At 36.6% G+C, this 24,643-nt stretch overlaps 1 protein-coding gene across 8 annotated transcripts in view; it reads left to right on the top strand.

The window, feature by feature from the left end:
• STXBP5L (syntaxin binding protein 5L) overlaps positions 1–24,643 on the top strand; it is a 190,453-nt gene that overhangs the window by 123,489 nt on the left and 42,321 nt on the right. For 3 of the 8 annotated variants that reach the window (XM_048293886.1, XM_048293892.1, XM_048293887.1), the window contains exons 15-20: positions 1,072–1,289; positions 4,488–4,660; positions 10,797–10,922; positions 14,810–14,961; positions 16,637–16,708; positions 22,894–22,959. In XM_048293886.1, the coding sequence (XP_048149843.1) occupies positions 1,072–1,289; positions 4,488–4,660; positions 10,797–10,922; positions 14,810–14,961; positions 16,637–16,708; positions 22,894–22,959 (807 nt within the window). The remainder of the gene's footprint in view (positions 1–1,071; positions 1,290–4,487; positions 4,661–10,796; positions 10,923–14,809; positions 14,962–16,636; positions 16,709–22,893; positions 22,960–24,643) is intronic. The other 5 variants (XM_048293889.1, XM_048293893.1, XM_048293890.1 and 2 more) reach the window with 3 other exon arrangements.

Here is a 24,643-nt window from a genome sequence, read left to right as displayed (position 1 = left end):
CACTCTAGATTTGATACTGGCACTAAGGGCAACCTGAATCCCCTTTCATTGCCACTAGGGCAGGAAGAATTATGTATTTATTACAGAAGCATTCGCTGCAATTTGTGAAAATTCTGAAGTGCTTTATGTACTAAAACTTTTTAGAACATTAAAAATTGTGTATGATAAACCTCCTGGCATATATCTGCACTGCAAAACAAAAATGTGGTTTTGCTGTGTTCATCATCTGGTTACATAACCAAAACACTGTCCTTTCATCTTCTTGATGCTTTTGTTACACAAGCTGGCCAGGCAGAGCTACCACAATTCCATTGACCTAGCAAGCAGCTTTGCCTTTGTGCATATGCACACCTTTCTAGGTGCTGGGCTTGACTGACTTTTTCTGACCTTATGCAGTTACTAATACCACTGATAAACTAATGTAAAAGTAGTAAAAACAGGGAAGAATGTAAAACATAATGGGGTGAATTGTCATCCCTCCTTTACCTCTGGAGTTTGCTGCACTGGAGTTCTAATCTTGACGAAAGTTTCTGGATATTAGGATTTTATATACAGGTATAAATACAGATCTACTTATTAGTCAATAAATTCAAAATGTTTTTGAACTCCCATTAATTCAGAAGGATTTTGTGTTGACCACGCCACCAGAATGCTTTCCTAATGTTTTCTCTTTAATTGCCATACAGTCTTTACATACTATCAAGACCATAACCTCAGACAAATGAAATCTTAGTTTCACATCTCTTTAGGAAAGTGTCAATATTATCAGATCTCTCTGTAACACTGAGTATAAGCCTAATTATGAACACCATGATTTACACCTTTGACATCCTTCCCCAGAAAGTACTAAGAAGTATTTCACAGACAAATACCCTTTTGGGAAGTATTAAATACATATCCTACCAGTAATATGTACCAGAATAGTATCTGTATTGTATAATACACATCTTCTCCTCTTAGGCTTTCCTAAGATTCCTTGTTATGCTACAACTGAGAAGAAAGTGGGAACTAGGAATTTCATGACTGATTTGCTTCATGTTAGTATTTTTTATATGTTTTAATATATTCCAGTTACTCTACAGATGTTGTACAAACTAAAAACATCAAAGGTCTTTGAAAAACAGAAAGTGGGAGAAGGAAAAGCAACAGCTGAGATTGTGGAAGAGGATCCTTTTGCCATTCAGATGATGTACTGGTGTCCTGAAAGCCGAATTTTCTGTGTGGCAGGAGTGTCTGCGTATGTGATTGTTTACAAGTTCAGCAAACATGAAGTAAATACTGAAATTGCAGTAAGTACTTATTTCACTCTCTTATAAGAGAACATAATTTCTAAATCAAATTGCCTTGCTTCATCTGTGCTCAAGTATTTAAATAAAAATAGCAAGCAGTATAAATACAGGTTTAAGGACATCCCATTTTAAACCTTTCCAGGGAAATCTTGATCCTACTTAAGTTACTGACAAAAATCTGAGGGTTTTGGAACCTACTCTCCACTTTCTTTTTGCTTTAGTAGTAACATACAGTGCAGCCTTTCAGACATAGTTTGCTTTTAAGGCTTTATGATACAGTAATCTCTGTTGTATTTACCTGGTCTAAAGTTCCTGTCTGCTGTACGTTTTTATCAGTTGATGTACATTGTGTACATGCACAATGCTCTTTTTAACTCGAGTATTTAATCTCTTTAATTTCTGTTCATAAGGAGACTGAAAATCATCAGTGGGTTTAACAAAACAAAAAGAGTTGATTTTTTTCTGGCTTATGCTGATGTTGTTTCCCTAAAGATGGAAACTGTGTGAAATGCTGGATTATTTGTCACCTTCCCTGATTATAGTTCTTATCCTTTTAACACTATTTAATGTACTTTAGAAAATTCTACTGTGGTAAAAGCCTGTGTCACTTTTGGCCTGTAGCCATGTACCATTCTGTATAAAAATTCATTACCTGTAGCTTTTCTGTTGTTTTCCACTCATTTCCCACCCCCCACCCCCCGCCAGGCAATTACTAAGCTGCCTGAATATATTTCAGGAAAGGTTTAAAACTAATGAACAGTAATTTCACGTTACTGACCAGCTCATATGTAATGCAGCTAAAATTACTCCATTTCAGTATTCTTACATGGTTCCACAGCAAGTGCACCTAATCTTTTATTATGTATAATTTAATGTCTTTTTTCCCTGTCCTTCACTTTTCCAGCTGAATTGTGTCATTACTTGTATTTTCCAAAGCTTTACAATATGTGCAATTTAACAGTTTCTCAGATTTCATCTGTAATTAATAAGCATTTTTCGCTGAATATTAAATTATGCAATCTTGGTGGCATAGTCACAGAATTCCTCTGGGTTTTGTGCATCTCTGAAATGGGCCTTCTTTCTTGTTTCTGCATTTTCGCTGCTTGCATTTAAGTCTTCACTCTTAAATGATGGGGTTTTTTTAATCAAAAGTACGGAATTCTTTGTTGGAATCTGTACCTGACTTTAGGCTGTGTGCCTTTGTCTATATTGAGACTGAGTTGGCCAGTCTCAGGATTTCTTTGCTGCCTGAGGTACAAAGCACTTTGTGTCCTCCTCTCCTTATCATCCAGACTGAACTTACCTTGAATTCAATCTACAGTTCCCAGCATTTTAAGGCCCCCACATTGGTTTGACTGCCCTGATGACAGTGTTGTAATGTTACTGCTGTGGTAAATGGGAAGCATGAGGGCTACTCACAGGCTGCTCCATGTGGCAGGAAAGTCTGCAGCTGAATATACCTTTGGGGCATAGGCTGTGCCTGGAATTTCCTCAACAGAAGTATTATTTGCATCATTTCATATCAGATTCTGGAGGCAAGGAGTATGCATGAGACAAATTCTGCTTCATATCCAGCCTTGGAGTCATTGCCATGCAGTTATATAAAAAGCATTTGCTGCTGTTATTTTTGTTTTCTCATCTGAATCCACTCTATCCTGTCTCAAAAGGATCTATTAATTAAACATGATCACTTTCTCAATGAGCATCTTTCCTCAGTGAAGCTCCTCTTCAAAGCTCTTGAGTAGAACCATAGGAAAAAAGGTCACACTCATTTGAATATGGAAAGGGGAATCAATAAGCCTAGTGATGAGATCCACCAAAAATATCTTTATTCTCTGTCAAAATAAATTGGTTCAACATTTCTATAACCCTCCTAAGGTCCAGTCAAAGCAGAGACAAAAACATAAGAAAAATTCACAGTCATGTTGTTAGTCTGAATTTTTCCTTCTCCCTTCAAATGCACCATAGCTAGAACTTAACAAAATTAATTTTAGTAGAAAAAGGAATACACACAGAAAAACATCCAAAGAAGAGTGATGCATTTCTAACATGGTAAGCAGAAGAACAGACTCTTCAAAAGTTACTCCAGGCCTGCATAAATATTAAACAGCATTATAAATTGTTTCAGTCCACTGCAATTACTTCCAGATTAGATTTTCCTGAACTCAATATTTCACTCATTAGTCTTTGAAGGCAAATGTTGTCTGTAGGTTTCTTTAACTGATTCAGGCAAAAAATATCAGTGGATTTTGCAAGGAGAAAACAAAAGTGAAATTTTGAGAAAGGACCTCTCTCTCCTGGTTAAACAGAATCACTTCTTTTGAAATCTTGTATGTTTTAACACAGTGATTGAAAAACAGGTGACCCTTCAGTACTACTCACCTTTATCTCCTGAAACTTAGGTAGTTTGTTAATCTTCATTCTGGTACAGATGATGTCTCAGTGAAAGATCACGAAGATGGAGCTTGCAGTGTCTACCTCTGCAATTGTTTCTGTTCCTTTCAAGGTAGCAGCACTGAAATTACTGCTCAGCTAGTAATCCCCAAACCTTGTCTCTTTGAGAGCTATACCTTGTACATTATCTTTTCAAAATGGGTATCTCCTTGGACAGCTCACGAGGTAGAAAGAATTGCTCAGTGTTTACTACCTAGATTTGAACTTCCTGTCCAGTTTCCCCTGTGTTTTGGAGTCCTTCAGTTAATATTTCCTGAATAAGTGGAAAGAACTGTAGGGTGGTTTGGCCTGGTTGGTTTCCTTTTCCCTTTCTAGAGAGGCCAGAAGGAAAGCAAAATGTAAGTGGTTTGAATTTTGCTTTCTAGAATCCACTAAACTCACATTTATTCTAAGGAATACAGAGCTGTGTGTGCTGTTCTCTCTGATTTCCTGGCCCCCACCTATGGACAAATGAAGCTCATGTATCAGTACTATTGACACTGTCAGGCTTATCCATCCTGGCTAAAACTTGTCTGGTAGAGACTCTGTTGTGCTAGTAATCAGGAGGCCGAGTTGATGATCATTCTAGTTCCTATCTCGTGTTGCTGTTGTGCTGTATAAATAACACGTAACAAATTCTTTGCCTGCAAATTATAATGATAAATGGGGGTTATTTTAAAAAAAGGCATAATGATACTTATTTGAAAGTGACAGAACTTTCAGCAGCTTTCCTTATGAAATAACTTAGCTTTTTATTTATTGAAGTCCTTAGAGGTACGACTTCAATGCGAAGTAGAAGACATCATTACTCCTGAACCAGAAACAAATCCTCCGTTTCCAGATGCCTCCTCCCAGCTTCCTTCTTTAAAGAGCCTTTCAGGAAGTACCAACACTGTAGCATGTGAAGGAACGATGAAGGACAGTATCCCATGTCTTAGGTAAGTCTGTGCCATTGTTCAAATATTTATCTTTCTAAAAAGCATTCCTATCTGTTAATCAATCCATCAACTACCAAGAAAAAGAGGTCAATCCTATGTATGTGACACAAAATGACAAGAAACCAGAATATGGAACAAACAAAATAATTAAGGCAAAATAATCAACAAGGGATTTTTAAAAGGATAGACATAATTATGAAGAATATAAACTGTTATAGTAAATGTTTGACTGTCGTTTTCCAGTGTGATCTAGGAGTAAATCTTACAGGAATTTCTGAGGAACCTTTTTTTTAAAGTTCATGAAGAAACTTCCATAAAAGCCAATATATGTAAAGCTTTCTCTCCTTGATTAATTAGCGTAACACTAAAGTTTTTCTTTATGAAAAAACTGTATATATTTTATGGTGTGTAAGGCATGGATACTGTGTTCATACTTAGGAAACAATCTTTAAAATATACAATTTTGAAACAGTTGCACTGTGTGGAAGTGTATATTTGTTTAATCTTTAGAAAGAAGCAAATTGTTTTCTGTTGGAATACATTATCACTGTGTTGGAGTAGATTAATATGTTCTTATTAATAAGGCAGATAAATTATGGGTTTGAATAGTTTAAAACAAGAATTCTGTACAAAACTCTATAAACTGTAATTTTCCAGCAATTAGAGTGCATTGCTGACAACAATTGCTCTCATTTTAGTGAATTCATTATTATTTTGGTCTAATTATTATTAAATCTTCTAAATGCCTCAATTATTTCAAAAGCAGTTTAAATGAACATTTCCTGATTTTGCAGATATTTTGCGCTGCTTGGCTCCTGAAAATAGCATTGGCATTTAAAAGCAATATTGTGCTATTGTCCTTGTAAAATTAACAGTATTTTTTGGCATTCTGTTCATTTATCCACCTAATTCAGTCAGGCAGTTGAACTTCAGACCTCAGTTTAATCATTAATTTGAACTGAAAATCAATAGAAGAGGCAGAGATAAGTTATTTAAAAAGTCCAAATGTGAAATCTATTTATAACATTGAATTCAGGAAGAATGCAATCATTTCAGTGGCTAAGATTTTCCCTTAAGAGATTCTTACTTGATTTTGTTTGGGAAGGAGAGGACTTGTTGATGTGGGAGTCTCAGAGAAGTTGTAATGAACCCACAGAGGTTCTGCTTGTTAGTTTTTAGAAGTTTTCTTGACTCCATATAATCTCACATTAAACTGTCCAATAGATTTTGTCAAATTTTACACAGAATAACTGTAATCTTATTTTGACTGAGAAGTAGTTTTTCAATGTCAGAGTAGTTACACCACTAGAGCTGCTGGCACGCTCCTACATTTAGATGAAAGTATACTTACATATGCTCTTATCTTTCTCAGTAAGGAAAGACATACAAATATCCATACTTTCCCAGATCCTAACTGGGTCCACAGGACTTGTCTGTCTAAAAAATTCTGATCTAAGCAGAATTATGGTGGTAAAATGAAAGTAGTGCTGAAAACACAGAAAAAAGCCGGTAAAGAACAGGCTAATGCTGTTGACTTTATATGCAAGCCATTTAGGTGGGCAGCAGTACAGAATCTAAAATAGACCAATAATAATGTAAAGCTGCAGCCATCTGCAGATGGAGAGTGAGTGCAGAGCTTGAACTATATTGATAATGCACATAAAATTTTACACACATACATAACTGGCTCCATTATGTTTATTTTCTTATCTGCTTCTCAACATTGTTACAGCAAATGAATGGCACTCCACACTACATAATTTTTTCTAGCCAAGAGTCAGAATCACTGAATATGTTTGTGTCTGTGAATGGGTACTAGGAAGAAGGTAATTGGAGGGACTGAAGTAATGAAAACTTGGCACTTTTCTGAAATCAGAACTGTTACTGAGAGAGACAGGCAGCAGTATGGAATAAATACTGTTCTTGCTTCTTTCAGAAGATTTTGCAGTGAAATATGCAGCTGTGATAACCTAAGAAACCAATGGATTTGTGGTTATGCAGATAAATACTTCTGATGTAATGTAAATGCTGTTATCATAAAGCTCTACCCAGAATGTCAGTCTTTGTTCCCAGTCTTCTAGTATCATCCCAAAATTAGGTCAGTCAAGGGTTTTGACTGTAGCTTCAAGTAACTCCAAAGTGATAAGGAACTCTGAATATCTTGTGAAGAAAACTAAAACCCAAAACTTTGCAACAACCAAATTCAGTGTAGCAGAACAAGAACGTGTCAAGGAAATGTCTACATTCCTTCTGCTCATACTCCTGCTTATATTATAAACACTTTAAAAAAAGCCATCCAAAACAAGGTGAAGAACTGAATATCCGCATTATTGTTACACAGGATGGTTAGTGAAACAAGGGAAATAGCTCAACAATTCTTAAGTAGGAAGATGTCACAGACACATGGGAATGACAGCCTTAATCATGAAATCTGGAATTACTTTACTCAATTATTATGGTCTTTCATCACCTAAAGCTTATTCTATGCTTAGAGAAAATTCCTGTGACATAATACCCATTTTTACCAAAGTAGATCCTCAAATTTGCAGTGAAAAATACTTAGAGAGAAAGGTGTTTACCTTTTTCCCTCAAGTGACAATCCAAAAGAAACCTTAGAAGGTACTTCAAGTTCTCTGATTTTTTCAGGGTGGCATTAGAAACACATTGGAAAAGTAGTATCACATTAAAAAGCATGTTTTAGAAGATCAGAATTAATTCTGCAGCGATTGTCAGTCTTAGGTTAGCTTGTTTAGAGGAGGGAAAGTATAAATGCATTGCTTTGACGGGTACTTGTTGGAGCAGCATGCTTGCCTCTTGTGTTCCCCCACATCATCAGTTATCCATTAGAAAATGTGGACAGAAAGCTCAGCTGAAAGGGCATTAGACTAAGTCCTGGTTCTTGGATCTCATTTACCGGTTCTATATTTTTATAACATTTTTAAGGGCAGGCACTGAAAGCTGAAAATGGGGTGCAAGATGGGAAGACCACCACTGTTATGCCTCTTAAAGGCTTATCCACAGATATTAGAAGTTGAAGGGCTCCATCACAAAGATACTCTCAAGGACTGTTTGTAAAATATTCAGCTTCTGCTTGCCGTGAAGTTTCTTTGAAAATAATACATCTTTACTGTATACAACTCTTGTTTGTAGCTTCAGTTTATCCTGGTTTCAAAAGACCTCTCTCCCTTAGCAGCTTGAGTTCACGGATGTTCATGCCTTTGTTCTCACCACAAATACTCCTGAGTAATCCAGAGCTTGCTTCATTAAGGTTGTGGATAGCATCACTTCAGAAATGCTCATGGATATGTAACATATGAACAAAGAAAAGGGCAAAGCTTTAGTGCCAGCAGAACAGATCAGAAATTGCAAAACTCTGAGCAGAGGTTTGCTGTTAATAGAAAACAACAATACAAAGCTGTTGCCAACTGTAGTGGGTTAGCAGTTGCTGAACTGTACTGTCACATCTTTCCTATGACAATATCTAAGCCAAGTGCCTGATTGCTGCTCCAGACAAATACACATGCAAGGTCTGAAGGGTACCACAGGTAAAAGAAATAGCGTGAGTGTGCTGTTAAGGAAATGCATTTAGAGAGATAGAGGAATGACTTTCTCATGAAGTAATAAATAAGGGAAAGTTCTGGCAAGGTCTGTGAATCCTGTAGAATAGAAATATAAGCATTACAGCATAAACTGTGTTACTGAAATGGTTAAACAATTCAAGAGAGGGTGTGTATTTTGAACATGCAGTTATCAAAGAGGTATCAGGTGCAGGTACCCGGGTGCTGCTGGAAAGGGTTGCAGGGCAGCCTCTGTGAGAAGCAGCTGGGGTTGCCCTGTGCTGGACACAGCAGGGCACAGCTGAGCCCCTCAGCCGAGAGGGTGGGCCCTCTGGGAAAACAAATTGAACAAAGGACAAAAATGCTGTGCAGCAGCTGTGAGAGAAGAAAAAAGAATGAGAAACAGTTCTGCTGACACCCAGGTGAGAAAAGGAAGAAGAATTACTTCAGGCACTAGAGTAGACATTCCTCTGTGGAGGAGACCATGATAGTACACGATGTTCCCCTGAGCCCCATGGAGAACCCACATTGGAAAAGGCTCCTGATGGGAGCTGCAGCCCATGGAGAGGAGCCCACTCAGGAACAGATTCTCTAGCACAAACTGCAGCCCATGAGGGATCCACACTGGAGCAGTCTGTTCCAGAAGAACTGCACTCCGCACTGGAAGAGAGGAACTGCATGAAGAAGGAATGGGAGATACAAAATACAGAGTGTTATGAATGGACCACAAACACTGTTCCCCACCCCTGCTGTGCTGCTTGGGGTGGAGAAATGAGTAGAAGAGTCAGGAGTGAAACTGAGGCTGAAACGAAGGGAGGGGAGAGGGTAATTTTAGTTTCAAAGAAGTTTTCACTCTCCTACTGTATTTTTAATTGGCAATAAATTAAATGAATTTTCCCCAGTTTGAGTCTGCATTGCCTCTGATGGTAACTGGTAAGTAATCTCCCTGCCCTGTCTAAACCCCTGAGCTCTTGAATCTTATTTTCTTCCCCTGTGCTGTTGAGGAAGGGGAATGAGAGAGCAGCTCAGTGGGTGTCTGGCAGACAGATGAGGTCAACCTGCCAGCAGATATGAGGGTCTCATTAAGAAAATAGTCTTTATGTTATAAAAAAATTTCAAAAATCTTCTACTATTAACACTGAGCAGGAGATTTTACCTGTGTCATAAGGTACACCCAATGCTCCATATCGAATCATGAAAGTGTGGGAAGTAGTGCACTGTCGTTTGTTTTTCATAACTTCTTTCAGAATTAAAGGACTAATTTCTTTGTGTATTACCCATTGTGCTAGTGGAGTTACCTTGTTGATAACTTCTGCCCTGGTGTTATTCTGTGGTTATGTTTTATTTCCATTTACTTCAGTTTTCTGCTTTTATCTTCAATTTTCCAGGATTGCCAGTAGCCCTATTTGCCACCAAGGCCTGTATCCCAACAGATGCAATCAGAATATCTACAAAGAACCTGATAGCCCTGGTTATTGAATGGGAAGTTTGAATATCCTCTCTTGAAAGAAGTGCTTACTTACTTGCTTCTGAATAGGAATTAGTTGTGTTTTTTCCAATCTGACCCATCAACTTTTCAGGTTAATGGGCCAGAACTGCTTGGAAAACTTGCAGAGTCACAATCAGGAGACAGTCTGTGTCATCAAAGATCTCTTCTCCAAGATCCAGTACACAGGATAATACTGTTTAAATATGGTAGACATCTATGTATAGAGAAGGACTCAAAGCTGAAAGATATATTATGTACCGAAACTGTGATTCTTCAGCATGTGTTGTCCGTGTCTGTGTCCACTAACTACTCTCTTTCCTCTTCTATTTCTCAGTCTTTTCTGGAGACTGTTTTTCCAAGTGGTAGAGGATTATTTGTGATGGACTGCCCTATTTTATGGCTGTGTGCCAAGGGGTGCAATACAAGCAGTCTCACCAGTAACAGCTGCAGTGAAAATGCTCTGACTAGTGGGTTTTACCTGCAATTTACTACCTGCAGCGTGAATGTACTAATGACTAACATGAATACCTCAAAGTACTGCTATTACTGCATAATGTTTTCTTTCAGCGTATCCCACATTAAGTTGTACCACTCAAAAATGCACATAAAGCAGTCATACAGAGGTGTTCAGCTCTTACACTTCCCCTTAAAATGTACACCTTCACTACCTGCTTTGCAAGTCACTGAACTTGCCATAACACAGCAGGAACAGGCATTAGTAGTTATATCAGATTTGATGTAGGAAGCATTCATTCACATATTGGGTGATTATACTCCTAGAAATAAAAGAGGACTTGTTTGCACTACATGGACAAACAGATTTGTCAAGTCCGTAAGTTTTGAATATGCTCTGGTGAGGACCATTACAGAAAGGTGTATCTTCTCCTCTCTTGCCTCTTTGCATTTTTCTGTCACGCTTTACTTCACAAGGAAAAAGTTCCAAATACACAGAAATGTCCTTTATCAAAGTCTCAAAAAGAAGTATTTTAGGTTTTCCATTCAAATTCACTATTCATAATGATGCAAAGCAGTTGTTATTCATGGCCCAGTGTTTGTTTGTTTGTTCTTATTCTGTACCTCTTCTTCTTAGCGTTAAGGCTCGACCTGTGCGGATGCCTCCTGGCTACCAGGCAGATCTTGTTATCCAGTTGGTGTGGGTGGATGGTGAGCCTCCACAACAGATTACCAGTCTTGCTGTAAACTCTGCTTACGGACTGTAAGTAACTCAAGGTTGCATTGATTTATTGTTTATTGCACGAAATCACATGTTTTCCAACTATACTTTGAAATTTCCCACAGACAATTAAGGTCAAAGCAAAGTATTCAAAAGACACTGTAAATCAGATTCTTGGGGGAAAATTATTTGACCTGATGTAGAGATTGTAATGTGGGATGTTAAACTGCAATTCTTGCCAATATTTTTACTAGTCATGTTTAAAAGACTGATCTTTTCACATAACTCTTTCCTTCCTTTCAAATAAGATCTAATTGCATTTCAAATCTGTAATTTTCAAAGTCATTTTGAAAAGTTCACCAAGGTGAAATGCATTTAATAGAAAATGGTGAAGTGATTAACTGTTAAATGCCATTTATCATGACGACATACCATAGTTGGAAATTGTCTTCTGAGAGCAGCATTTTTATGTCTGTGCTAATGTCTGTTTGCACAAGAGCTGGTGACCTGAAATTGAGAATTGAATAAGGAACATTTAAATGCTGTATTGTGTATGGCAATGCAAATGAGTGTGTGTAGTTACTTCCTCATGTTCAATTTATTTGCAAATTTTTAATGTTTTCTCTTACTGGGAGTCATCCAGATACATTAAAATGGTTTTCTCTGTAGGTGTTACTCCAGTAAAACTATTGGCTGTAATGGGTGTTAGGTGCTGACTCCTGCTGATTTTCAATAATCACTGGACTCTTTTCAGAGAATTTGGCAGTTTAATGCAGAGTTTTTACATTTGTGCAAAAATACTGTCTTTTGGGGGCGGTTTTTTCAAGTCTTCAGCCTGAATTTCTAGATAGTTTCCTATTCATTAATTCAAGGATTTTCTTTTCTTCACCATACCTTGATGCATTTGTCACTTGTGCAAATTGTTAGGGTTTGTCTGATTTGCTCTCTTGCAGGTCTCAGACCTCAAGGCAGCATCTGAATAATCACACCATTTCCTCACTTGTAAACTATTCTGATAGGTTGTGGTTCTCCTAATAGTCACAGTGGTTTCCTAAACCACTGGTTTGATTCAATCAAGTGCTTTCAATTGTTTCGTTTGCTAGGAGCAATAATGGTTTACAGGACAGCCTCCTTTAAAACACCCTATGCTAAGTACGTGAGTGTTTCAGAAATATATGCATGTATGAATAAAATAGCCTGATAAGCTACATTTAACTTTCCCAAAAAAACTACCCAAGAAAGGTCTTTTTCCTTAGATTTTTTATGCAGACTCTCTTCTCTTGTCTCTCTTGTCTCTCTTAACTTTTTCCTCAGGCCTATGACAAGGCACAGTCCTTTCTTTCATCAGAATTTTTGTTTACTACTTTAATTGTCACCTGTTATCTATCTTCACAATGTGGAAGACCTTTGCCATTTCAGCATGAAACCTGAGAGCATGTAGTTTTTGCCATGCTAGTTGTAGAGTTATTGGGGTCATCTTTTGCCTTATTTTTCTTCCTATACTAATCAGTTTAACTACGTCGAAGGCATAAAATGGTGTGTGTTCTGGAGAGTCCCTTCCCAGTATTCTTTTAGTTACTATGATTTCTGCAAAAGTTTTACTGCAGCCATGAAACAGCAATAAAGATGAAAGACTTCAGACACTGCAAAATTTTATTTAATGTATTTGGTTTACTTTTAACAGTACCAAGGCTACAAATTAAAAGTATAACACCTGTTTTATTTTTGTTGAAATGAATCATCAAAAACTTCTTCATGTTATGAAAATAGAAAAGAAAATTTTACAAAATGCTTCAATTACAACTGAAGAATTAGGTTAACCTTCAGGAACAAGGTTAAATACGAATAATAAATCTGTTTTAAAGTAGGTTCTGTTTGACTGAAAGCAGTCACTTAAAATTTATTACCAGCTCATGGGGTAACAGGTTTCAGCTAATCTGCATATTAATCATCAAGAAATGTCTGATGAGGGTTTTATGACATTTCTGTGAAGGATACCAACAGAATAGAACATCACCTAGCAACTAATTCTGTTCATTGCTCAAAACTGAGAATTTAATTTTGTATTTGATTTCATAAGGACTTTGTTGTTAGCAATTTATCTTAAGCCTTGTTAATAGTAATGGCTGTCTAGATTTTTTTACCAATACTCAGAAGTGTTATAATATTAATGAGCAATTTTTGATTCTTTTTTAAACTAATTTGTTCGGGGGTAAGAAATATTAGATCCATGCTTGTGTGTTAAATTAGAGGAGTTTAGAAAAATACAGATCAGGAAATGATACATTTTGTTAAATTTCTGTCCAGGGGTGTGAATGATCACTAGCTCTCCTTATGACTCATGTTTTCCAAAATTAATAAATCTCAGCTTAATAATTTTCAAAGTGCAAATGGCTGTTCTTTTCCCTGGAGTATTAATAGATGAGAGTGACACTTGTCATTTTTATTCCTTCATTTTTTTCTTCCATCTAGAATGCAGAACTTATGAACACATAGAATCGACCTTCTTTTAGTTTAAAATTATTCACGTGCGCCCACTCCTTGAGCTTGTCCAGGTGCTCCTGGGTGGCATTTGTCCCTCGGGCACATCTCAGCTTGGTGTTGTCTGCAAACTTGCTGAGGGTGCCCTCAATCCCACTGTCTCTGTCACTGGTAAAGACCTTAAGCTGTACTGGTCCCAGTATGGCCCCTGAGGGACACCACTCCAATGAGGGAAAACGTCAGTGGGGAAAAACCAGAGGTGCATCCACAGTATTTCTGTAGATGCTGTACTAAAGTCAGAGTTGAGACAAGGGTGGTAAACAGAGTGTAGTAACAACTGGCAGAATTTGAGCCCCTTTTGTGCCTTAATTTGCAAGTTTTATGGTGCCTTAATTTGCTAGTTTGACAATTAAGGAAAAATAATTTCATTTTGCCTTACATGTTACTTTTTAATTTGCTATAAGGAGCACTCTTTTTTATATTGGAAGCAGAGTAAGAAAATGTGGGACAGAGGAAAATTTTCTAGCTACCCTGCTTTCTCTCCACCTCATCACTTTTCTCTTGTGTTGTTGTTTTTCCACACACAAATTCCTTTCAGGTATTTTGGAGATATATTAAGAAGGATCTGGTGGATGTCAGTGCACAGCTCCCTTTTATTGTGAATTAAGTGCTTAAAGATCTTGCAGGGATTTGAACTAACCATCTTAATCACCTTTTACATAAAATGACAGAACCTGGTTGAAAGTGATTCTGAATATGATTGAACACGGTTTGGGGTTTTGAGTTTCTTTGTGGCTGTACCTGCAATCCTTTCTGTCTGGAATTTAAAATTGCAGTCTGATACAAAAGGAGAGAGATCTTGCCCATAAATCAAACCATCATCAAAATGCATTTGCAGAAGCATTTCAGAGGGGTAGAGACTGTTTTAACAGGAATCTCTGCTGTAGATAAACTGACAGAGTTGGAAGGAAATTTTGTAAATGCCTTTTGGATTTGGATATCTCCACAATACAGCCTAATATATTTCATTTGTCATTTATATTTAGCTTAAAAATAATTATTTTTTATGTTGTATTTGTATTTATATTTTAATTGTATTTGTATTTTACATAAATTCATAACCACTTTTTAAGATCTAAGCCACGATTTTTAGGCTTAATTTATATCCTTATTATTAGAATTCTATTGTTCAATGAAGCAATGTTTAGACATTACTGCAATGTGTTTGGTACAGGAAGTTGGTAGAACTTGTAAGTCTGCTTTCTGGAAACTTAATTCAGAAAGCAGTTTTTAAAATTCAGGATTACAAATCTGTAAGAAATAAAAAATGTAAGCTTTGAGTAGTTCCTAAAGAAAAAGTTTGTGCAGAGTTCGTAATAATAATTATTATTGTTTTCAGAACTGAATTACATATTACTGACACTTTGGAGGGATGCTTCTCTTTGCAGAGTGGCTTTTGGGAACTGCAGTGGTTTGGCTGTTGTGGATTTCATGCAGAAGACAGTCCTGCTGAGCATGGGCACCCTCGACCTCTATGGATCGAGCGATCCGTACCAGCGCCAGCCCCGCTCACCTCGCAAGAGCAGGCAGTTTGCTGCAGGTAGGAAACAGTCATTGTGGTTATGAGCCTGAGATGTTTCTTTGGTTTTTTTGCCTGTGGCTTTTTATAGTGCTTTTGAGATGCATGACTATTTGCCGGCCCATGGAGTTTCTATAACTTGACAGAAGAAACTTGACGTGCTCTAGGTGCGGGCACTTTCTCAGAAACAAAATGTTTTATGAGGTTTTTTTTCTTTTGGGATGGAGGTCAGCAAGTCATTCCCTTAGCTGAGTCTGTAATAGAAATCCCAATGAGCAGATTAATAAATTGTTTCTGTGGCAGTCACTTGAAGTGTAGTTTGTATGCTGTTTTCTTTCTGGTTTCAATAAGTTCATACCAGTAAGTAGGACTTCAATTTAAGCATAAATGTACCTTCTGCCAGGTGCTATTCATTAGAGTAGTCAGTTGTGTTTAGTGAAGTGTAACACCTGGGAGGCATTCTATGTTGGTAGTACAAGCAGCGCAAATTAAGCACTTCATTAGTGAGCTGAAGTTCTTGATATAAGCTTACAACATCCATTTTAAAATTTGATGCTAAGAGGATTACATTTGTAAGTCATAACTGTTATTACACATTGTGTATTAGAAATATTAGCACCTCAGTACAGCTAAATTTTACCATACTTTGTTGGTTATCTAAACATTTACTTGTATGAGAAAAAGTCAGAAGATCATCTATGTTTCAAGTCTTTTCACTTGACATATTCCATAGTAACATGCAAGAGTCAGACACAATTATGAAATGTCTTTTACATAGCTGTGAAGTTTTAGAATCAGATTTTAAAATATCTTAGAAAACATGGAGTTTTAAATCTAACCCTAAAACTATAAGAGCAACAGATTATAGTGGGTTTATGCCATCAGCATTTTCATCAGCAGACCCTGCACTAAATCATCAAATCCTACTTCTCCATGGAGTTACAGGAAATATTTTTTTAATTGGGAATGTGTTTACACTCCAAATAGAAAGGAAAATTTAGAGAAAAATTTAGAGAACAAAATATAAGTCTTCAGGCCTACTTCTGCTCCTGAAAGACCATTTATCTCACTTTCTGTGCATTTAATCATGCCAAGCTTAGTTCCCATCTGTGTCAAGTGTTAAATATGTAAATTTGGCACAGCTGAGGAGAGAAGAGACAAGCAGCTTCAAGTTACCTTCGGCTTTTCTGTCTGGTTTCAGGCAGCTTCACAGCAGCTCCCTGAGAAATGTGAGTAGCTAGCCACAAACAACATGCTGCAGAACCCTGTACAAAAGGTGGAGGATTGCTCATGTAGAAAAAGCTGTTATCAGCACTGCATCACAGAGTGTTTTTCTCTGTCAGTGGCAGTCTGGGCCAATCCTTTAAGCCATCATTCCAGCTATCCAGTGCTGCCAGAACAGAGCTCACTGGGGATAAATGACCACTAAGAAGGATTGCACACTTCTAGATTGCTCATAGAAACTATGCATCTAAAAAAAAGCCTCAGCTGCTTTCTCACCATCCATCCCACATCCTTTACTTTTTTGATTACTTTTCTTGTTATATCTCCCCATTGGAAGGTAAGCATCTGCTGAAATTTTTTCACCTTGGCTGTTCTAGATGCTGGTTATGATATCAGTTCCTTTCACTTTAGACTGTTTTTTCTCTCTTTCCTCTGCCTGCTGCTGATGCTGGTGTACTGGCATGTTCCAAAGACAACTTTTGCATGCGTGGCCTGTCTAACTTTTATCCAGATTTAACGAAACGGATCCGTACTTCCTATCAGAGTAAGTTCTATAAAGGTTAGGCAAAAAGCTTTATCATGATTGGACTATGCCTGACTTAAACCCATGTGTTTGTGCTTTGTAATGTGTTTTTTAAAACACATTCAGCATGCATGCAAACTTACTACATTTTGTGATGTCAACCATGCTTATTTTTGACAATTACCTTTATTATACAGAAATTCTTTTCTTTAAAAAGAATCAAAGAGAAAACCTCAATGTTATATGGGGAAGATTGGGCCTTAGAAATTATATTTCAACATTTCTATGTTCTTGGTGACAGTATCTTTCTTTGGTTTTATATTCGTTTCTATGTACATTTACTAGTATGAAGCATTTCTTGTTTTGCAATGGCACTATCTGTAGTTACCAATCAATTCTTTCCTTTTATCAGAAGAACAATGTGGCTTAAAAGAGTACCCCTTGGATTGGATGCTGTGAAATTTAAAATTTTAATCTTGGTTTGGTACTTAAATATTTGGCTTTGGGGAACCATCCCGTGCCTCTGATCTTTGATGGGGAATGTAAAGTGGGCATAAAAATACATACATCAAAGAGGGCTATGAAAATTAATTTTTTTAATATCTTTAAATTTTGAGTTATACTGATATGAAATTTAAATATTAGCATTCATCACTGCAGAATGCAGTGAACAAAGCTATAATTAATTTTTCAAAAATGACTGTTCAAGAGATGAGCCATACGTATCTTAATTAACTGCAGTGCTTATATGTAATTAGGTCTCTAGGATGCCTCTTTTTAAAGTATTTTTCACAGAACAAAGGGATAGGCAATTTTATGTTAAATATTCAGTATAGGCAAGATAAAGGAGTGGCAGTTATTCTGTTATCTCTCATAAATACGAAGTTATGTAGCTATTGAAATACAGTCGTACACTTGCAGAACGCATTCTGTTCCATCCCTCTAGGCTGATTTCTATGACTTTATTTCATAATAGCTCATAAAAGATGGTCTGTTTAGTTAAAAGATTAGTCCAGTTACAAATTCAGCACTCCATAAAAAGGTTTGGTGTATGATACCTTAGTCTGTTAGTCTGGTCTTGCCAATGTCAAGTTTGTAACAGAGAGCCTAAGAGACACACAGCAGTCAATGGTTTGGGGGTTTTTTCCCTCCCTCTAAAAAGTTAATAAATTCTAAGCCCAAAAATTACCAGTGTTTTCATTCAGAATTACAAACATAGACCATAGAGTCTTTCATAGCTGAAAATGTATTCTCTTGTTTCCATCTTCATCCCCAGAGCTGGAAAAGTCTGCAAAATCTTCCTATGAGGTATGAGTCTGAGTTTTAGGCAAGATCATGAACAGCTTGATTTCTTTCCACAAAAATTATTTGGTTCTTGCTTTTGTCCTTTGATACTTACACAGGCGTGTATATTGTATGATCTGAAAGATGCACCAAGCAGTAAGATCAAGAACAGGACCAGAATCTGTCATAGACTGAAAGTGTCTTGCTAAGTCATTCTCAAGTTGTGCTTTCTTACATCTCTTATCTGAGAGATGAAGTTTAAGTGAGGTATTAAGAGAGGATTTTGGATTTTGCTTACAAGTTTATCTTCTCTCATAAGGGATGATGATGGGAAAAGTAAATTATTTTTGGAAGTTGTGCAATCAAAACTGATACTATTATGACAAAAGCAGGAGCAGTAGTGGTAACATAAGCATTAGGTCTAAAGCTTTAAGGGTTGTATCAATGAGAAGCTAATGGGAAGATATATGAGTAGTTGATTTGATTAAGTGATGAACCAGGAAGATAATTTCACGTGCATCAGTTTGAGAGAATAGGACTTGTAGGCACTGAAGCCAAAGAAGAGATTATCAATGAGCAAGATAGTTAGATTTTTGTTGGTCATTTCAGAGGTGATTTGCAGGAAGAGACAATGCAATTTAATATCCAGCCTGAATAAGAAAGTTAAAATGTGATATTCAAAGATGTAACCAATATTATGGATTAGAGTGTCAGAGAAGACAGTGATGCTGATAGCTCTGTTGGTGTAGTAAAGAGGAGACTTTAGCACCAAAAAAAAGCAGAGTTCATCTTGGCGATGTTAAGCTCATATTTGGACGCTCCTGAGTAGATTTTAGAAAGACAGGATTACGACTCTTAACATGGATGGAAGAAATCCATGTTACAGATGTGTATTTATGAATCATTAGGGATATATATATATTTAATTACTGCCATGTTTAAACAAAATAATCTCTTCAAATACTGGGTCAGAGAAACAAAGTGTTGATATTTCAGTCTGGGACGTCCATATGTGGTTGGTTGGTTGTTGTTTGGTTTTCTTCTTCAATTGAAATCAAGTCGTACTACATGTTATTACCTGATTTTGGGTAACCTGCATTCAAATATTAAAACAAGTACATTTACTGCATCTAGAGGGGTAATGTCTGCAGCAGAATATAAAAATACCAAAATGATGCAAAAGGAATTTGCATCTCCTACTAGAAATTCATACCATCTGTTGGTAGAACAAGAAAATAGTCTTTATGAAGCGTCCAAAGTGTTGTCAACTCCAAAGGATGCTGATACATGGCAAAATAATTTTCATAATGAAGACTTTTCAGTGAGAAGTGTTTGTTCCTCCTTCAGGCCAGTCCCTTGAGAGGGGGTGAGCAAAAGTACCCTTGGTCTGACAGGAGGACACAGAAAAATCTTTGCTGTGAGTCACTGTATATCAGTATTCGACACTTTAAGTCACACCTAAGAAGCTAATATAGGTTGAGTTTTAAGTCAACTGCTATATTCTGAACTAACTAATTTCCAAAGAATGCATGCATAGATATATATATATATAGATGTATAAACATAAAGAAAACATAGTATGGTAATTCAGTGTGAAGATGGATTAAGATAACACCGAGTTTACTTATTTTATTGGCTTGTGAATGTTTATGATAATTTATTTATAATCTATTTATAGGCAAAGATGTGATGGCTTCGGGTGCTTTAGAGTAAATGATCAGTCTGAATAATTCAAATATACAGATAGAAATTTCAAATTTCAAACATAATTTTAAATTATGAGTTCATTAAAGTTGTTACCTCATAGTAGACAGTATGGGTTTTAGTCCTTTAATAAAGAGGAAATGAAAATCACAGTAAACTTAGAAAAGTATCCATAGGATATGTCTTTAAAACTGTTTTAATGCCTTATGTGATGTACTTACATCTTGCACTATTTACACATGTTTATGATTTTCTCAGATCAAAGACAATTTCTTTATAATGTCATGGGTATTTCTTCTCTCAGGTGGTTGTTCACATTGCCAGTCTCAGGTTTTTGCTTTTGTTTTTACTGCTATGTTCCTCTTGCTCTAGGTGGGCTTAAAATTTGCTGGGGTGGTGGTTTTGGGGAGCTAAAAATAGCTAAAATATCTTGGGGCACAAACTGCCCACAGAACTTCAAAATGGAAAGTGAAAATATTTTTTTAATCTAGCTTCAGTAGCTGTTGTAGTTTCTCAGACATCTGAGGGAAGCTGAGGTCCATGGAAATATTTATACATGGTAAATTATTGAAAATATTTAGTTTGGTTTCCTTAAAAAGGAAATGACAGTAAAAAATGAGCAGTAGTACAAGGAAAAGCTTGAGAGCTCCCTTTCTTATCTCAAAGGGAAACATTTAGTAGAATCAAAGGTAACACATAAAAAGTGATGGATATGTGTTTATCCTTTTCAATGAATGATGATTGAACAATTCATTGCCTTACAACATCTTCAGAATTTAGAATTTAGCAAGATTTAAAAGAGACTTTGGATAAATGGGTGCGTAATGAGCAGAACTCATTATAATATTTCAAAGAAAGAAAGACTTATGGCAGGAGAAAATCTGCAAATGGAAGTGCTTAAGCAAATCTAAGTGAGATTAAGCCAATGCTCTTGTGCAGGGTACATGGTACCACTTACATCCCATGTGGGGATATATTACGCTTCTTCTTTAAAAGCATCTGTAGGTGGTCACTGCTGGGGGTGACAGTGGCTTGACAGCAAGTCAAGGGTTGTAGAGAAGTTCATGTGTTCAGCATTCTTTAATACCATAACATGAAATGTATCTTTGGTGTTTTATGTTGCAAAAGTGTGCCAAACATGAGGAAGTTGTGGTTTTCCTACGGCAGTTGCTCTTGGGTGGTGCAGTTTGGTGTTTTTCCCATTTAAGTCCATAGCGCCATAATTTGTATTGAGATGTAACACTGTTTTTAGGAACTCCATATTAAAGAGTATCTCCAAACTATTTAGAAGCAAAATCTGACCTGGGATTTGATATTGTATCCAACACCAGTATTAATTATACAGTCTTTAGAACATCATAGCCAAGGTGTTAATACTTTAATATCTCAAATAATGCATTTACAAAAGAAACAGTATAGTATTTTATTTATCCAAGGCCTCTGATGCTATGCAAATGTGCCAAAATTGCTCCCACTGCACCTTCCAGAGAGTTCTGCAGCAAAAATCAATTCTGTCCCAAAACTCTAGGTACGTAGAGAAACCTTGGGTTCAAGTAGAGTCAAGATTTGCTATAAGAAAGCTATACTAGAGGCTCCCTAAATGATTACCATTTCTGAATATTCTCATAACATTAAAAGTGACTGAACTCACAATTGATTGAAATATAACATTTTACCACAGATTCTAAGTTAAAGATTCAAGTGCGTTTCTCAAAATAATAAAATCTTATGGTTTTCAACAATAATATCTAGTTTGGCAGTTCTTGTTTCTTAAGTCGGGAGCAAGTATATTGTTAATACTGATTTAACAGACTAAATCAATACTGCTGGTTTTCCAGAGGGATCTCAGGATTATTCTTGTGCTCCTGCATCTTCATTAGTGTTAGGAGCTTTTTTTGTTCACCTGGCTGGGGTTCTGGATCCTCCCCAGTTCTTTTAGCAGTTCAGAATTACATTGTAATAAAGTTGTCAGTACCTACATTAAGATTCTGCTGGTGTTAATGCTAAGAGAGCAGCACTGGTGACTGGGTGGTAGGAGAATTTTTCAAAACAAGAGTGTATATGAATTTTAATGGTGAGGGTCTCTGGGCCTGAGAGTCTAGAAGCAACAAAAATTATAGCATGTAATCTTACAGGAGCCGTGGTGCCCTTTTAAAGCATACTGAAAGGTTCTTGTAGGATGTTTGGTTCTCAGGATGCAGCAGAAGCAGAGTGTGTGTACATACAGTATCAATACTGTAAATACAGTAGTGTACACCTGACTGTGGGCTCTGACCTGAGTGCTGTGAGTCCACCTTGCTGGCACGTGAATGTCTGGGCAAGGCTGCCAGTCAGTCCCATGTAGCCCCTGGCATGGGGTGTCAGAGCTCCTTATAACAAGGGTTAGCCAAAGGCATTACAGGATGCATACAAAGGATGCATTTGAATAGGTGTGGCCATGCCAGCTCACCCTCTCAACAGTTGGTAAAGGATAGCATGAGCTCAGACTTTCCCTCCCTACCATGCCAAAAGGCATGTTTGAACTTATACATTTGACCTGTGCCAAAGATGGATCTTAGTTTGCTCACAGGAACAAGTTTATGCAATATAGACTAGGATTTCTTTTCTTGGTGCTGCCTTCCATGTAGATGGAGTTCCTCACAAATATTTATAAACAATGTACGAAGAAGTATTTAGTCAAAAAATTCTGTGTGGTACTCAGCCAGCAAGATCAATCCTTCTATGTCCTTTAAAATGACCTCTCTTGTGTGAATTCATATGAAAGTTCTAATATTTCACAGTAGCGGTAATTTTATTTCTTTCTTCTCTCTTTTAAGATTTCCTCCCTGCATTATGCAGCAGTTGAAAGCACAGAGTTGTTTCCACATCAGTTTGACAGGGATGAATGAGATTGAGTCATATCACAGACTTTTAAATTTTAAACTATACTTACTTGTTTTCTTTTGTTAGGTACAGTCACTCTTTTCTATCCCGAGGCACTTGGAAAACAAATTTGAGTTAACAAGAGGTGTGATTTTTTAATTTTTTTTTTTTTTACCAAGCCTAAATTGCTGCAGTGACAGCCTGATAACTGCACTTATCTGAAATAGATTATTTCCCTCTCATTTCACACCATTCCTTTCTCCAAATTGACTTTAAAGTGCAGAATATCATCGACCAAGAAAGTTGAAGCATGCCCTGTTAGATTGTAACTTAACTCTTTAACTCCGTTTTTTCAGGCCTGACTGAACTCAGTGACAGTCCAGTTTCCCTGGAGCTAGAGCGTTGCAAGTCTCCCACTTCAGGTAAAGGTGATTGGCTTCTCTTCCTGCAGTCTGTATAAGCCATTCATGTCATGCATCACTGTGTTTCATTAATCCCTAAGAAGCGAAGTGCATAGTTCCAAAGAGAAGAAATTACTGGAGAAGTGCTTATTACATAGCACAGTAAAATCCTAAGTCTGTTTCCTTAAGGAAAACTTAAATGTACGTGGTGCATCTTGAAGTGAACAGTATGAAAACATTTGAAGTAACAGGATCATGCAGGTATATTCCTATAACCTCCTATAAGAAGCTTGTTTCTCTGTTTTCTTAAAAGACTAAGTTTTTTTTACAGCAGGGAGTCCTTATAATTCTGTATGTATATATCATGCAAATGTGTACATGGAGAATTTATTTGAAAAACAGCAATATGGAGATGGTAAATTTTAATCATTAGAACCTACCAGTGCCTAAGTTACGTGATTTGCAATGAAAGCAGAACCTCAAATAAAAATATTTGCTTATCAGCCAGCTGTGACCCGGCAGGGAAATCTTGGCCACACAAAAATTTATAGATGTTTCCCATTTTACCCATAGTCCTTCAGAAGGTGGAATTCATCTCATTCCTAGAGACTTTTTCTGCAAGTGCCAAGTCTACATTGATCTCTTTAGTGTGAGTTCACTGTCTTAAAGATTGTTGCTAAGAGCTGTTTTCTAGTAGCTGACTTTTAAATGTTATGGAAAATAAGGAGGTGTAGCTGTGATACATTCATTTGGCTTGTGGTATGCATATCACATTTCTTTTCCTTGTAGTTTGGTAAGTATAGATAGATAGTTTTTCCCCCTTAGTTATGGTAACAAATTCCCACAAGTATGCTGTTCAAATTCCCTGTTATTGTTTCATGTATTCCATGTCATAATAAGAGGATACATTAATCTTGAATGGAGGCCACTAATTAGTAATTTATAAAAAGCAGAAACTAATAAAAGTGTTTCCCTGACATACCAAGAACTAAAACAAAACAGCTGCTTCAAAATATGTATTTCCTTGTACTGTTTGCAACCCAAAATCTGTAGATGTGGAAATATCAAAGTGAAATAGGCTCTAATAATATTGGTATAAAACTAGGAGCTCAAACACTTGAGCAGGGCCTCAGAAACTCATGATATAGGCTTTAAACTAAAACATTTGGTAGCTCAGTTATAATTAGATAATTTATTGTGTGGCTCACTGAGATTCAGCTTTTCCCTTTTCTCTTCAGAAATGAGCTAAAACCTTTTCTTTTCAGTAGAAGCTAAGAGATGACTGACTTGGTAACCATATGTGCATATTCTTAGTTTTATAATGATGAGTGTCTCCTATAACACTTTACTTTTTCTGCAGTTAACTTCAATTTTTCATTCTGCTGGTGCTCAAAAATAGCTCTCTTAGATAAATCTAAGATTATTTGCTCCAAAATTTATTCTGCTTTTTTCTGTTTTGGAGATATTCAGCGGGGAAAACATAGCATATTTATGGATCTTTCCTATTTTAGCACTTTCATGTTGTTTTCCAAGCTATATTTATATTTTTTAAATGTGAAATCAGGTGCAGTTTTGTAGGAAGTAACTATTATTAGAACTGCTTTTTAAAACAAGAAGTTTCTTCTACTGTGACTGATATTAATTATTTTTATAAATTAATGCAAAATATAATTACTATTGCTCCTGCATACCTGCTGTAAAATGG

This window comes from Corvus hawaiiensis, chromosome 2 (genome assembly GCF_020740725.1).
Source record: "Corvus hawaiiensis isolate bCorHaw1 chromosome 2, bCorHaw1.pri.cur, whole genome shotgun sequence".
NCBI classification, from domain to species: domain Eukaryota; kingdom Metazoa; phylum Chordata; class Aves; order Passeriformes; family Corvidae; genus Corvus; species Corvus hawaiiensis.
This window is presented reverse-complemented; position numbering and strand designations above follow the sequence as displayed.